Raw genomic sequence first — 12,545 nt, forward strand, 5'->3', positions numbered from 1 at the left:
CCACCAGGTGTGCTAATGTGCAGTAGGACACCTACTGCGGCAATAGATGATTCCACTTGTGGCACGTGAGGATCCACCAGGTGTGCTAGTGTGCAGTAGGACACCTAATGCGTCAATAGAGGATTCCACTTGTGGCAAGTGTGGATCCACAAGGGGCACTCTTGCAGTAAGATATCAAGGGACATGATTTGCCTAATTTCTCATGAGGGAGACTAAAAACAAGATGAAAATCAACAAATTGTTATAGGATATGTCCAACATTTCAGTGTCACCTGATGTGATAGCTGCTATAGTCAGTCCCCATTGCATTTATCATGAATACGTGATATATCTACATATATACACGTGTGAAATGTTCAAGCACTATACCACGGTAAAAAACTAAGACAAGTAATAACATAAGAACACAAATGAGCACCTGAAAATAATGTAAACCAAGCCCAGATTTATTTTCAGGTTGACAGGTTGAGAAACATTCGCCCGATTTTTTACGTCGTAAAGTTTTTAACTTAAAAGCTTTGACCTTTAAACGGATTAGTATCACCCCGAGTATATTAACAATGACACCGACGGCAATCTATCATCGACACCAACGCAGGAATGAAACGGAGGAATGTTCATTATTATAAGCTTTCTTAAACTTTACTTCAATATTTGATGAACAATAGAAAATTTCAACAGTAGAAAAGACGCAGCAAGGAACTGCATCGAACGACGTATCCAAAACCAGCGAAGATAAGAACAAACTGAACAAAAGTAACTAACGCTGCTTAGTTATAAGACATCGCCATTGTTAGTGACCATCCTGTATATCAGTCTTACCAACAGACTTATCATGGTAAACAAGTGATAAGTCGACATGAAAAGGTTCCGCACGATGCGTTATTAATGTGAACGGGATTATGCGCTACGCTGGTTCACATCTTCGCGCGTGGTAAGTGGTGTTAGCGTATGACGTATACCGAGTCTGCAATCATCTGTACGCAACGCTCATCAGAGTCGGCCAAAAAATTAAACGGGTTTTTTTTTTCGTGAGGCGGGGTAATAATCAGTGTACTGAATGATCACAGCGATTTGTGGTTTAATCTCGGGTTCGTAAGAAGCAAATGCACATCAAAGATGCTTTGAAGACGTTCACAGCATATCTCATGCTTCTCAGTTAACTACAGTTGCCTCTATAACATTTACCATACTATTGAGTTAGCAGCAGTTGCCTATATTAGATATCTCATACTATTGAGATAGCAGTAGTTGCCTATATGAGATATCTCATAGTACTGAGTTAGCAACAGTTGCCTATATGACATATCTCATACTATTGAGATAGCAGCAGTTGCCTCTATAAGATATCTCATACTATTGAGATAGCAGCAGTTGCCTCTATAAGATATCTCATACTATTGAGTTAGCAGCAGTTGCCTCTATAAGATATCTCACTGAGATAGCAGCAGTTGCCTATATGACATATCTCATACAACTGAGTTAGCAGCAGTTGCCTGTATAAGGTATCTCATACAACTGTTTCCACAGTTGCCACAATGAGATATCCCATACTACTGTTGCCACTGTTGCCTTTTAAGACATGTCAATCTTCTGAGTGAGACTGAGTTAGCTAATGAGATGCGGTGTACTAGCCATCACCGGCATGCGGTGTAGACGCACTGAAAGAGTTAAACGAAACGTTTCAAACGATCGCGTACATAAAAAAAAAGGAATTGACCTATCACGAATCACACTAAGATGACATCGAAATGTCATCATTTCGATGACTGGACAAGTCGCATTCGTTCGTAAAACGGAAATCAGACAAGTGCCGCTCGTCGACGGAAACGCAACGTATAATATATCAAACAACGTCGTCACATCACCTACTGATTTAATGATGACCACTCCTCTAAACCGCGCAAGTCATTATACGCATGACAATCAAGTGTCGCGCGTTGACCAAAAAATATGATTCGTACCGGTACTCGGCGTCTACTTCGGAGCAATCTCATTTATCATCTATACGCATGAACAGCACCCTCTATATTTACATCAATTATATACAACGGATCTTCTAAAACAACACTCTCCGTTAATTGCTTCCAGAATTGTCAGTGATTATCTCCGAGCGTATTCATTATTGATCGTTTGCCTATTGACAGTACGCCCCGTTTTTTCGAAATTTCTAAATCTGTCCCTGCGAGCGTCGACTGCACAACTGACCCCTGGACCGCTGAGAGGCCACTGGGTCAGTCATGAAACATTAAAACAATTAATTGAACTGTAACTCGTTCAACGACGATCGTCTTCCCAATCAGACAACAATCGCTTCAATCGATCGCCATGACGACGGTGCGCCAACGATAAAACTTCCGATGAATAGACCACCGCGTCGGAGACGCTGCGATGCACGACGCGGACTAAAATACCGTCGATTACGCTTCGTCGACGCCTCATTAACGCATTAAAAGAATCTTCTCCAAAGAAGCTGTCGGTCGAGAAAAAACGGCTGCCGCTACCGTATTCAGATCATCGCGCTACGAAGAAAAAAACCTTTAAATACACCGCGCAAATCACGACCGCATTGTTGCGACTGTTTATTCGCGATATGGTTGCTACGGTTACTGATATATTCGGAACCCAGTACAAAAAAAAGACGAGTAAAGAAGAATCTTACGAGTCATGGATTACTCAAAATGCTGTATAATTGTATGCGAATAAATACGCGGAGCTCAGGGCAGTTCATAGATGTATCTCTCTCAAGACAAACTGAGCTGTTCACTGTTCCACGGGTTCAAAGATACTGCCATCTCTGACATTGATTGGGCTTTGCCTGAGGGTCGTTAACTGCAGCTCCACAAAGACTCGCGCAACCGTAAAACTTAAAGAAAATAATTACCTAATGCTCAAAGGTTTTCAGGGTTTAGTAAATACCGATACTTTTAGCAAGAAATTAAGATTTATTTTGGGTTTTTATTCTATATTCCCCATGTTGAATAGACAGTATGGGATCATTCAACTTTTTTCAACCCCCCTCCCGCTCTGTACGCAAAATCGGCCATTTTTTCCTTTACATTAAGCATTACAGTACGCAATTGTACTGACCCCTACCCCCTCTCCTAATGCGTACGTAATAAATGAATGACCCCTATATATAAAATCTTGGATTTTAGGATCTTTAATAGTTTTAATACGAATTCCTAGTTAAAGTAAATATAAAGGTATCTATGTTTGCGTCTGCGATGAAACCGGTCTATTCGAGTGCGTAGTAAGAATCCCTGAAGGGTTTAAAGATAACAACAGTGTCAGAGTTGTACGACTGCTGCGGTCGCGCTGATATCGGTTCTACACGGCACCGAGCAAGAAAAAACTGACTCTCCGCAAACGGATGGCTGATTGCTACGCGACGCCTACAGAATTCGGCCCACGGCGACGCCGATGATTAGTCTTTCGTTCCGTTGTTTTTTTTCTCTTACGCGCGCGGGGGTAAATCGCGTTGGCCTGTACCGGTTACCGCTTGAGTGATTTCGGTGAAACGGACTCGGACTATCGACGCGTTCACCAAGCGGAACAATAACCCATTAGCGACGACTACGCGACGACGACCGACCGAGAAGAAAAATGCGGCGGCGAGCGAGCGCTAGTTTTTAAAAGCCAATCAAGTTTCCTCCTACAAGGATTCGAGAATGAAGAGAAGTGCGTACGGCGTTACGTATCCGGTGAACGTAGGTAATTTACGGCACGACGTCGCCAGTAATCCGCTGGAAATCAACTGATGCCTTAGATTCGTAAAAAAAAACTTATTTCAAAGCTCGCGTTCGAATGAATATTGACTGCGCGTCGAAGAACGTTTTCTCGCCGGTTCTTCGAAGACACGAAATTCAACTTTAAAAGAATTGATAGCGAAGTCATTTCTCTCTTTACAGATATCGTATAACTGATGCGTGGTTACTTAGACGAGCGGAGGTATGATTCATCAGAGGCGAACCAGGATTTTGAGAAAGGGGATTAGGCGCAAATTGAGGAATTAGAAACTGCGGTGTCGGGATAAGTGAAGCACCTCAACAGGTCTGGGAGTCCTCCCTCACTCAGAGAATCCAGAAAAATTAGATGCTTTCCGGTACATTGTGAGCACGTCTACAAATCAAATGAAATCTACCATTCAAATAGATAACAGGGTTAATCCCTACTTTTAAGATCAAAATTAATGTTTTTTGAAATGTTTGATTGGCCGAAAAGAGGATGCGTGCCCGGTGTACCCCAATCTGGTTACGCCACTGTCCCCCAATCTGGATCTGCCACTGTCCCCCCAATCTGGATCTGCTACTGTCCCCCAATCTGGATCTGCCACTGTCCCCCCAATCTGGATCTGCCACAGTCCCCCAATCTGGATCTGCTACTGTCCCCCAATCTGGATCTGCTACTGTCCCCCAATCTGGATCTGCTACTGTCCCCCAATCTGGATCTGTCACTGTCCCCAAATCTGGATCTGCCTGTACATTCTATTGAAATAGACAAAATTTATGAAATCTACCTTCTAAACAGCGAGTTTCAGCGACGTGTCTGGAACTGCCTTCCAGTCGACAAGCTACTTCTCTCCATTGAATACCTGGACCGCACGTACTGTTATACGTCAATAATTTACACATACTCCACGCGCTCAATAACCATTTATACCTGAAATATACCAATCAAATTTTAAACAAATTAGAACAGCAAATATAGCCACAAGGCAGCGACATTTGATCGATTTTCTATTTTCAGAGAACACGATTATGTAAGAAAATACTAATGAGTTATAAACCGGCCAGATATGTCTGCCCCCATTGTAGTACAGGTTTTTCACAACATTTTGTCATCGCAAATAGTTGTTTAATTGAAAATGAACTAAAAATCAGTCAGATTTTGAAGGTATTTTGGTAGTAAATGAGAGTAGTTACTACGCTCAAATAGTAGTCATAGTCTAGGTGTGTATGAAGGACTCTGAAGGCTTTTACTCAGGTTTTCTACACTTTTCTCATTAATAGTATTAGTAATTCAATTTCTATAGCCCCATTTTCACTATGATACAATGTTCAACAGCCCTTTCCACATAATCGGCATCATTGCCCCCTCAGCCTACAACCCTAACCATTTATCAGTCATCTTCACCGGGGAGAAGTAATATCCGAGCAGCTACTAGAGGCATTCAGGAGTCATCTATCACACCAGGTGCCCCATTTACTTCTGGGTGAAGGGAGGCAATGAGGATGCCCGGGGACACTACCGGATGCAAACCCACAGGACCTGGTATCCCAGAGTCGAATTCGCTTACCATTTGCCTATACGGCTTGCTCTACTAGTAAAAGCTATTAGCTAAAAGGTAAAAGATGACTGTCTGATCACTGTATTTACACACACCACTAGACAGTGCGTACTTACACTATTCATTACGTTGAAAAAAAGACACCATTTGCGCTTCGTTAACACAATGAGTGTTACTTCTCGTTGCTGCCAGTGGTTTTTACTCGCAGTGTCAACCTTCTATTTGTCTATTTTTCCAGCCTCTCGCTGCACGCACAGGAGATACCTTGCCCTCAGCTATCGCCGCATCATCAACAGCACAAAATAGGCTTTTTCAACAAGGGAAGGCTCCAAAATGCAATAAGTCGGATATTCTCGGAGCCACCCCATATGTATAGATGCATGAAAACAAAAACAAGGCTTTTGTTTGTTTGTTTTTATGTCACTTGGATCTTGGTTTCCCAAGACTAATCCTATTTGATTATTCATTTAACCTTACAGCGGCCTTTGAAGTGTTGCCCGCACGCTGTAAGCAGCCAGCAGTGTGCTTACAGTGTGCGGGCAACACTTAATTCGGAAGCAAACTAAAGAAACTTTCTTGTTTAAAACACAACTGATTTTAACCATGTATAAAGTCGATCTGAAGAGGGTTTATATCGATACAAACTGTGACGACCGAGTGTCGACTTTCAAACACTCTTAGTTTCTCAAATCTTCAAACAAGGCCGGATCAAAACTGATGACTATAGCCAGACTAGGTATACATCAATTACTGCAACCTGTTATATACCTATATCTATACCTGATGGGACTGAGAGATGAGACCTTTCAAATATCGGTGTTAAAAATCTCGCAGATATAAACGATTCATCACGCAAAGCCTGAAGACACGTTATATAAAAAAAGCATTTTCAATAAAGCCCCGGTTATTTTTGTGTATCACAAGCAATTTGGTCGATGATTTTTCGTGGTAATTAATTGAAAGAAGCTTCCAGTTATGCTTTGAACTATAAATAGAATGTAACAGAGACACAGAGGGAAAGATGTGATTTCATCCTGAGAATATTAAAGAAATCTCATCAAAGCGACCGTACGAGACGTAAACAGACATGTTTCAGGCGAAATAACGAACATAAAAAAGAATCGAAATAAGATTATAAATACAGCGAAAATTATTTACTGTATAAACAGAAGGGAACTTCAGGGGGAAATGTGAGGATGATGATGGAATCTGAGCACTGGGAGGGGGGGGAACTATGATTGAAGCTGCTTCACAAGTTGATAATTGATTTCGGCGTAAATGAACAGTAAGACATCGTAGAACAGATAGCTGCAGGAACACGAGAACTCAACAGGGCTCACTCTAACTGGTCAACACCCGTAATAGTAACACCACTCGCCAGGGCTCACGCTAACTGGTAAACGCCCGTCATAGCAACACCAATCGCCAGGGCTCACTCTGTAACCGGTAATGATTGGCCGAAAAGAGGATGCGTGCCCGGTGTACCCCAATCTGAATCTGCCACCAATGCCAGTCAGTCGGTCAGTCAGTCAATCAGTCAGTGAGTTAATTAATCGGTCAGTCAGTCAGTCAGTGAGTTAGTCAGTCAGTGCGGCAGTCAGTCGGTCAGTCAGTTAGTCAGTCAATCATTTAGAGTCAGTCAATCAGTGCAGTCAGTGAGTTAGTCAATCAGTCAGTGCACCAGTCAGTCAGTCAGTGAGTTAGTTAGTCAGTCAGTCAATCAGTCGAACCGATTACACTAGAGACCGTTTGAATAATGCATGAGAAACTGACATGAAATGAATTTCAAATCGTCGTTGATGCCGAACGCAACGTGTAAACGGAGTCTGGTATCGTCGTCGTCGTCGTAGAGATCAAAGCGATTGTCGATTGACTTGCGGAGATTAATCGGATGAAGAACTGCTGCCGTGTAACTGAATAAATTAATATCAATCATTAAACACAACCGGTAACTGACGCTTAAAACATCTTAGCGAATACAAGATCACTTAAAACTATACGACTAACTATTTATTACACAGGACCCAGTTCGACAGTCGTGAGTAAGAGTTAACTCTGAGTTAAAGTTAGTTCATTTTCAATGAGTTAACTCTGAGTCAAATCTTAACTCAGAACTGTGGAACTGGACCCCAGATTTCCATACATAAATAAGTGTGATCAGTTCTCAGGTGACATCACTTCACGGTCTATTGGACCAATCTCGACTATTCTCGATAAGTTTGACTCAAGAGCTTCAGCCGCTCATGTCGAATGTTTTAATTCAGTAACGTATTTCACGGTTACGTGGAGAAAGGGTTGAACTCATGAAATAACTATCACTGACTAACTTACTGAAAACCTGTTTACTTTGCGTGTATATTCAACTGTTATTGTTATTTGTTCTCTGTATATAATCATTTTCTTTAAAAAGCTTTATTTTCTATCTCCCCTGTTTTTATTGTGCTTGATCTTATAATGTATAACTACGTTACGGAACGATGATTTGAATTGAATTAAATTGTCTCTCCCTCGTATCAGACCAGCCACTAGGTTAAGCTTCTCTCCCAAAAGAGGTTAGAACGCAAGAAAAATTTAAGTTGGACAGAATATGATTAGGAAATTGAAATGATTTATCAAAACCTTAAAAACATTCAAATTTAAACATTTTGTGCTTAGTCGTGGTATAGACTCCACTTTATTCGAATAATCACTATGTATGACTGTGCAACTGGCCACTGAAATGTATTTCTATCAAGGGAGATCTTGCTTCAATTTGATAAATACATTTTGAATTGCGTGCGCACGTGTGCGGTTTGGGACCGTCTCTCGGCTTGTTAACCATTCCGTACGCGTCGGCGCCATCGACATTCGGAACTTTCCACCGTAAAACAGATGGCTCCGTTAAATCGAATATATCTCTCTTTAAACGATTAGTTCAAAGTCATAACCGCATTCGCGTTTCCGACGACGACGACGATTGTCGCTGAAGAGCCGAATCGATTTCGAGACGGATTCGACTTCAGAATTTAAACGACGTAATTAAGACGCAGTTTGACATTCTCCACGTGGCCCACTACAATTCGAAACTTCTCGTCGACGACGACGCGGTAATCGACCGACGGTAGAAACCAACGTTCAGACGAGCGAATGACGAGAGATCCATGGACCTTGAAACTTTCGTCGAGAAAATCCGAAATTGTAGACAGTTTGGGAAAATGAACAAGAGCCTGAGGCAAAATAGCTTCACCATTTCATTGCTGACTAATCAATACCCGGAAATGCTGGATAATTTGAAAATTTCTGATAATTCCATCTCAGTGCGGTGTACAACAGGCATACTGCTATAGTGCGTCTACACCACTGTGCGACGTATTATTAATTACTAATATGTCACCATGTCAGGTGCTGCCATCTTTCAAGAGATAAAAACCAATTAGTTATCTCGTGAACACACCACGATCCGATGTACTAACAAAGTTCATCACCAATATATACATCGCACAGCAGTGTAGACACACTGAAAGGGTTAAGTTATCCAGAACAAATATCTCGTTTTATTAACAATGAATTCGAGTGTATAGGATTTAATCAAAGTGGATTTAATGAAAAACGCCAATAGATTTGATCGATTTACAGATAATTCTTGACTTTGAGATAATTAATAGTTCATTAATGACAGCAGATGTACATGAAAACTGTTTGTCAAAGGGAACAAAGTAAATGACCATCAATGGAATCGCAACCGAGGGGTTAATGACCAAAATACTCTTTAAACTTAAAGAAAGTTACAATTCTATAAGCAATTCGATAATGGCAAAGAATCTCGTGAACGATTACGGCCCAAACGAACCGACCGAGCAAATTGAGCTTAACGAATTAGAAATAGAATTCGCGCGCGGTGGCGCTTTATTAGGAAATCTATCCGTTCCGCGAGTCTTTACACAAACAATGAAGCAGATGTAACCGTTAACAGAATCGCGCCCGCGTAAACTAGATTCACGCAACGCTCGTTGTAAATTCGATGTTCGCCGGGAGTTTACGGGTAAAAGTCACATTTCGCCGACGGCGGATTCTGTTTCGTTTCGTAACAAATTTGCGTTTATTTGATTTCGAAAGTCGCCGTAGTTCTCGTTCCGTCGTCGAGAGCGAATCGATACAACGCGCAACAACGTCGTCGTCTAAATTTCCTTTTAGTTCGTTCGTTTTTTTTTTTCTCGAAAATAAATGGGAAATAAAAGGTTGAGATTTTTTCAGCTCAGTAAAATGTAAGCAGGGTCTATTGAAACGGATTCTACCAGATTCCTAGACTTAAATGCATTTACACCACATTCAATATGTAACTATTAAGAGAGAAGTGATAGTGAAATTACGCAGCCACACCGGGGCTCGAACCCGGGTCCCGTACGTATAGAAGGCAAGCGCGCTAGACCAAGGGTCGGTTGCATAGTCATCACTTAGACTTAAGACCAGTCTAAGACCAACTTAGTTCTATAGTCAATCTAACAACTTAAGACCAGTCTAAGACCTACTTAGTTCTATAGTCAATCTAACAACTTAAGACCAGTCTAAGACCTACTTAGTTCTATAGTCAATCTAACAACTTAAGACCAGTCTTAAGATTTGAGACCACTTTTGGACTTGAGTCAAGACCGTGCAACTGGCCCCAGTAGACCAATAGAACTCGTCCACTAGATCAGTGGTTACACAGTGGTGCGATGTACATATACGCTAATAGCTAAAAAAACATGGCGGAATCAAAACAGATGCCTCCGGAATGTCCATTTAGAAGCGAACTAGATCGAGGATTATGAAAAACCATTTACCGAATGTGGAAAGCGCACTGACGGCGAGGTCAACAACATTTACTGCGGCGCAGTTTTGATCATTATGGAATTACAAAAAGATGCGTTGAAAAGTGGTTCTACATTGACCGATGATCAACTGTCAGTGATCACTGTTGACATGTTCACCTCGCTAGTGCTCGCAGCCGTGCGGCGGCCGCTAAATAAATCGATCATTCCAATCAAACCCGCGACGATAGCGATAACGAGCGCCGAACGACGATCTCACGCCGAGCGAGGATTTCACCGTTTTTCCGAACGCGCCGGAAATTCGTCGCGTTTTCGGCTTTTCACCGACTGTCGTGCGAACAAAAGCAGACGCGCGCGGTAAACATCGGTCGAATACCGACGACACGTCGAGTTAGATCCGGCTAATGATGGAGAAAACACCGCGTGGTTCCTTAACGCACGCAAACCTTATCGGAACCGGCGGTATACAGAACCATCGGATAAATCAATCGCTAAGTTTCAATCATGGACATCTTTACTACGAGACCCGGTTTACGGGCGGATCTAGACCAAGGGTCGGTTGCGTAGTCATGACTTAGACTTAAGACCAGTCTAAGACCTACTTAGTTCTATAGCCAATCTAACAACTTAAGACCAGTCTTAACATTAAAAGACCACTTTCGGACTTTAGTCAATCAAGACTGTGCAACTGGCCCCAGTAGACCAATAGAACTAGTCCACTAGACCAGTGGTTACACAGTGGTGCGATGTACATGTTCGCTAATAGATAAAATGTTTGAGTGCCCTTTTTCATGTTGCAACATACATTGTGCATTACAGCGCAGGATTACACCATGTATTGCCTTTTTGGACATCAATGAATCTTTTGGGATGCGACAAGTGCTTCAAGTGTAAACACAACTAATTCGAACCATCTACGAACTCAAACAGAAGAACATATTCACATTGATACAAACTGCGACCGAGTGACGACTTAAAAACACTATTAATTTCACCTCAAACAACATGGCTTCATGTGGATTGATTTTGACGACAATTGAACTGGCGATACTGAGAGACTTTCTCGTTAAAAACACTTAGTTTTACTTAAAACATGGCTTCACACGATAACATTATTTCAGATGATGATTGGACCGACGATAACAGATGCCGTTGACAAGCGCAGGCGATCACACATAGATGGACAAAATGTCAATTTGTGAATCGATGATTTTCAGGAATGACCCGCAGGTAACGATAGGTTTTGCTGCGAAGATGGATGATAAATGAACGCGGACTCGAAAAATGTCTGGTCTTGTCATCTGGTGGGCGAAATTCAAATACCACAAGTCACGCGACTGTCGGGAAGCTTGTTGTCATACGTCGGTTTGAAGCAAGTCGAAAATAGAAACAAATAAAATAGAAACTTCGAAAATACACGCGACAAAAAAACAAACAAAACCGAATCAGACTAAACTAGTCAGAATGTTTATATACGCAGGGATCAAGAAGCCACAATTGATCGATTTCATCGTCTACAACGAACAGCAAATAAATGGATTCTGAGAAATGTAAAAAAGAAATCATATACGAAGGAACAAACATGAATAAGGTCGCGTATTTGATGATACATTATTTCGGTTCTATTCATAGAAAAACCTCGTAGGCGCCGACTGAAAAATTAATGTAGATTCGAACGGATCGAACGCGAACACACGGAATTGATCGAAATGTTATATTTACGGCGCAAACGCCGCGCCGCACCGCGCTGGAAAACCGTTCGCGAGAACGAAAACTTTCGAAAAAATGGAAATCCATACAAAGTAAATTAAGAGAAAAGCCGGCGAACGACGACGAACGTCGAGAGAATTGAAAGAACGGCGACTGATTGCAATTTACGGACGAACGCGCGTTAAATGAAATGTCTTCTTCATCTTTCATTTTTACTATTCTTTGATTTTCGTCTGAAATCACGCATTATCTACAAACAGTGGGTCGCAAAACATGTATTATATAAAACAGTGGGTCGCAAAACAAGGGCAGGGTGGCTACTTTCGTTTGACTCGCTTTTACCCTATTCCCTGACATGCACGTTGTTTTCCCTGACTCGATCTGCTAAGAATCAAATCAATTAACGCAGTCAAATATGTAAGACATAGAAGGAAACTGTTTGATTTCACATATCGTGATCAGCAATTTCAACAAATTTCACTTTTTCCTGATTTCTTACTTTAGCAGGCGATCTGACGATGTCACAGGGGGGAGATATAGGCCTCCAGAAACCTTCCTAAATACAGGCCCGATTTAGGTAACCACTGACGAGAAATCTGCTTCACGATATCATTGGCTAACAGTTTTGTTAATCTTTTTTGCAGAGTTTTTAAAAAACTAGAAATGCGATATCTCGCTGTGTAGGGATGGACCACACAAATTACCGATAGGATATCATTTCGTGGAATATTCTTCGTACTGTCGCCAAAACAACT

General features: G+C 41.6%; 1 protein-coding gene across 1 annotated transcript in view; it reads right to left on the minus strand.

Annotated features, from left to right (window-relative positions):
• Positions 1 to 12,545, minus strand: part of LOC141912876 (thrombospondin type-1 domain-containing protein 7B-like) — a 75,635-nt gene that overhangs the window by 39,365 nt on the left and 23,725 nt on the right. The window contains exon 4 of the mRNA XM_074804296.1: positions 4,520 to 4,662. Within this exon, the coding sequence (XP_074660397.1) occupies positions 4,520 to 4,662 (143 nt within the window). The remainder of the gene's footprint in view (positions 1 to 4,519; positions 4,663 to 12,545) is intronic.

The sequence above is a fragment of the Tubulanus polymorphus genome, chromosome 11 (assembly GCF_964204645.1).
Source record: "Tubulanus polymorphus chromosome 11, tnTubPoly1.2, whole genome shotgun sequence".
Taxonomy (NCBI): Eukaryota; Metazoa; Nemertea; class Palaeonemertea; order Tubulaniformes; family Tubulanidae; genus Tubulanus; species Tubulanus polymorphus.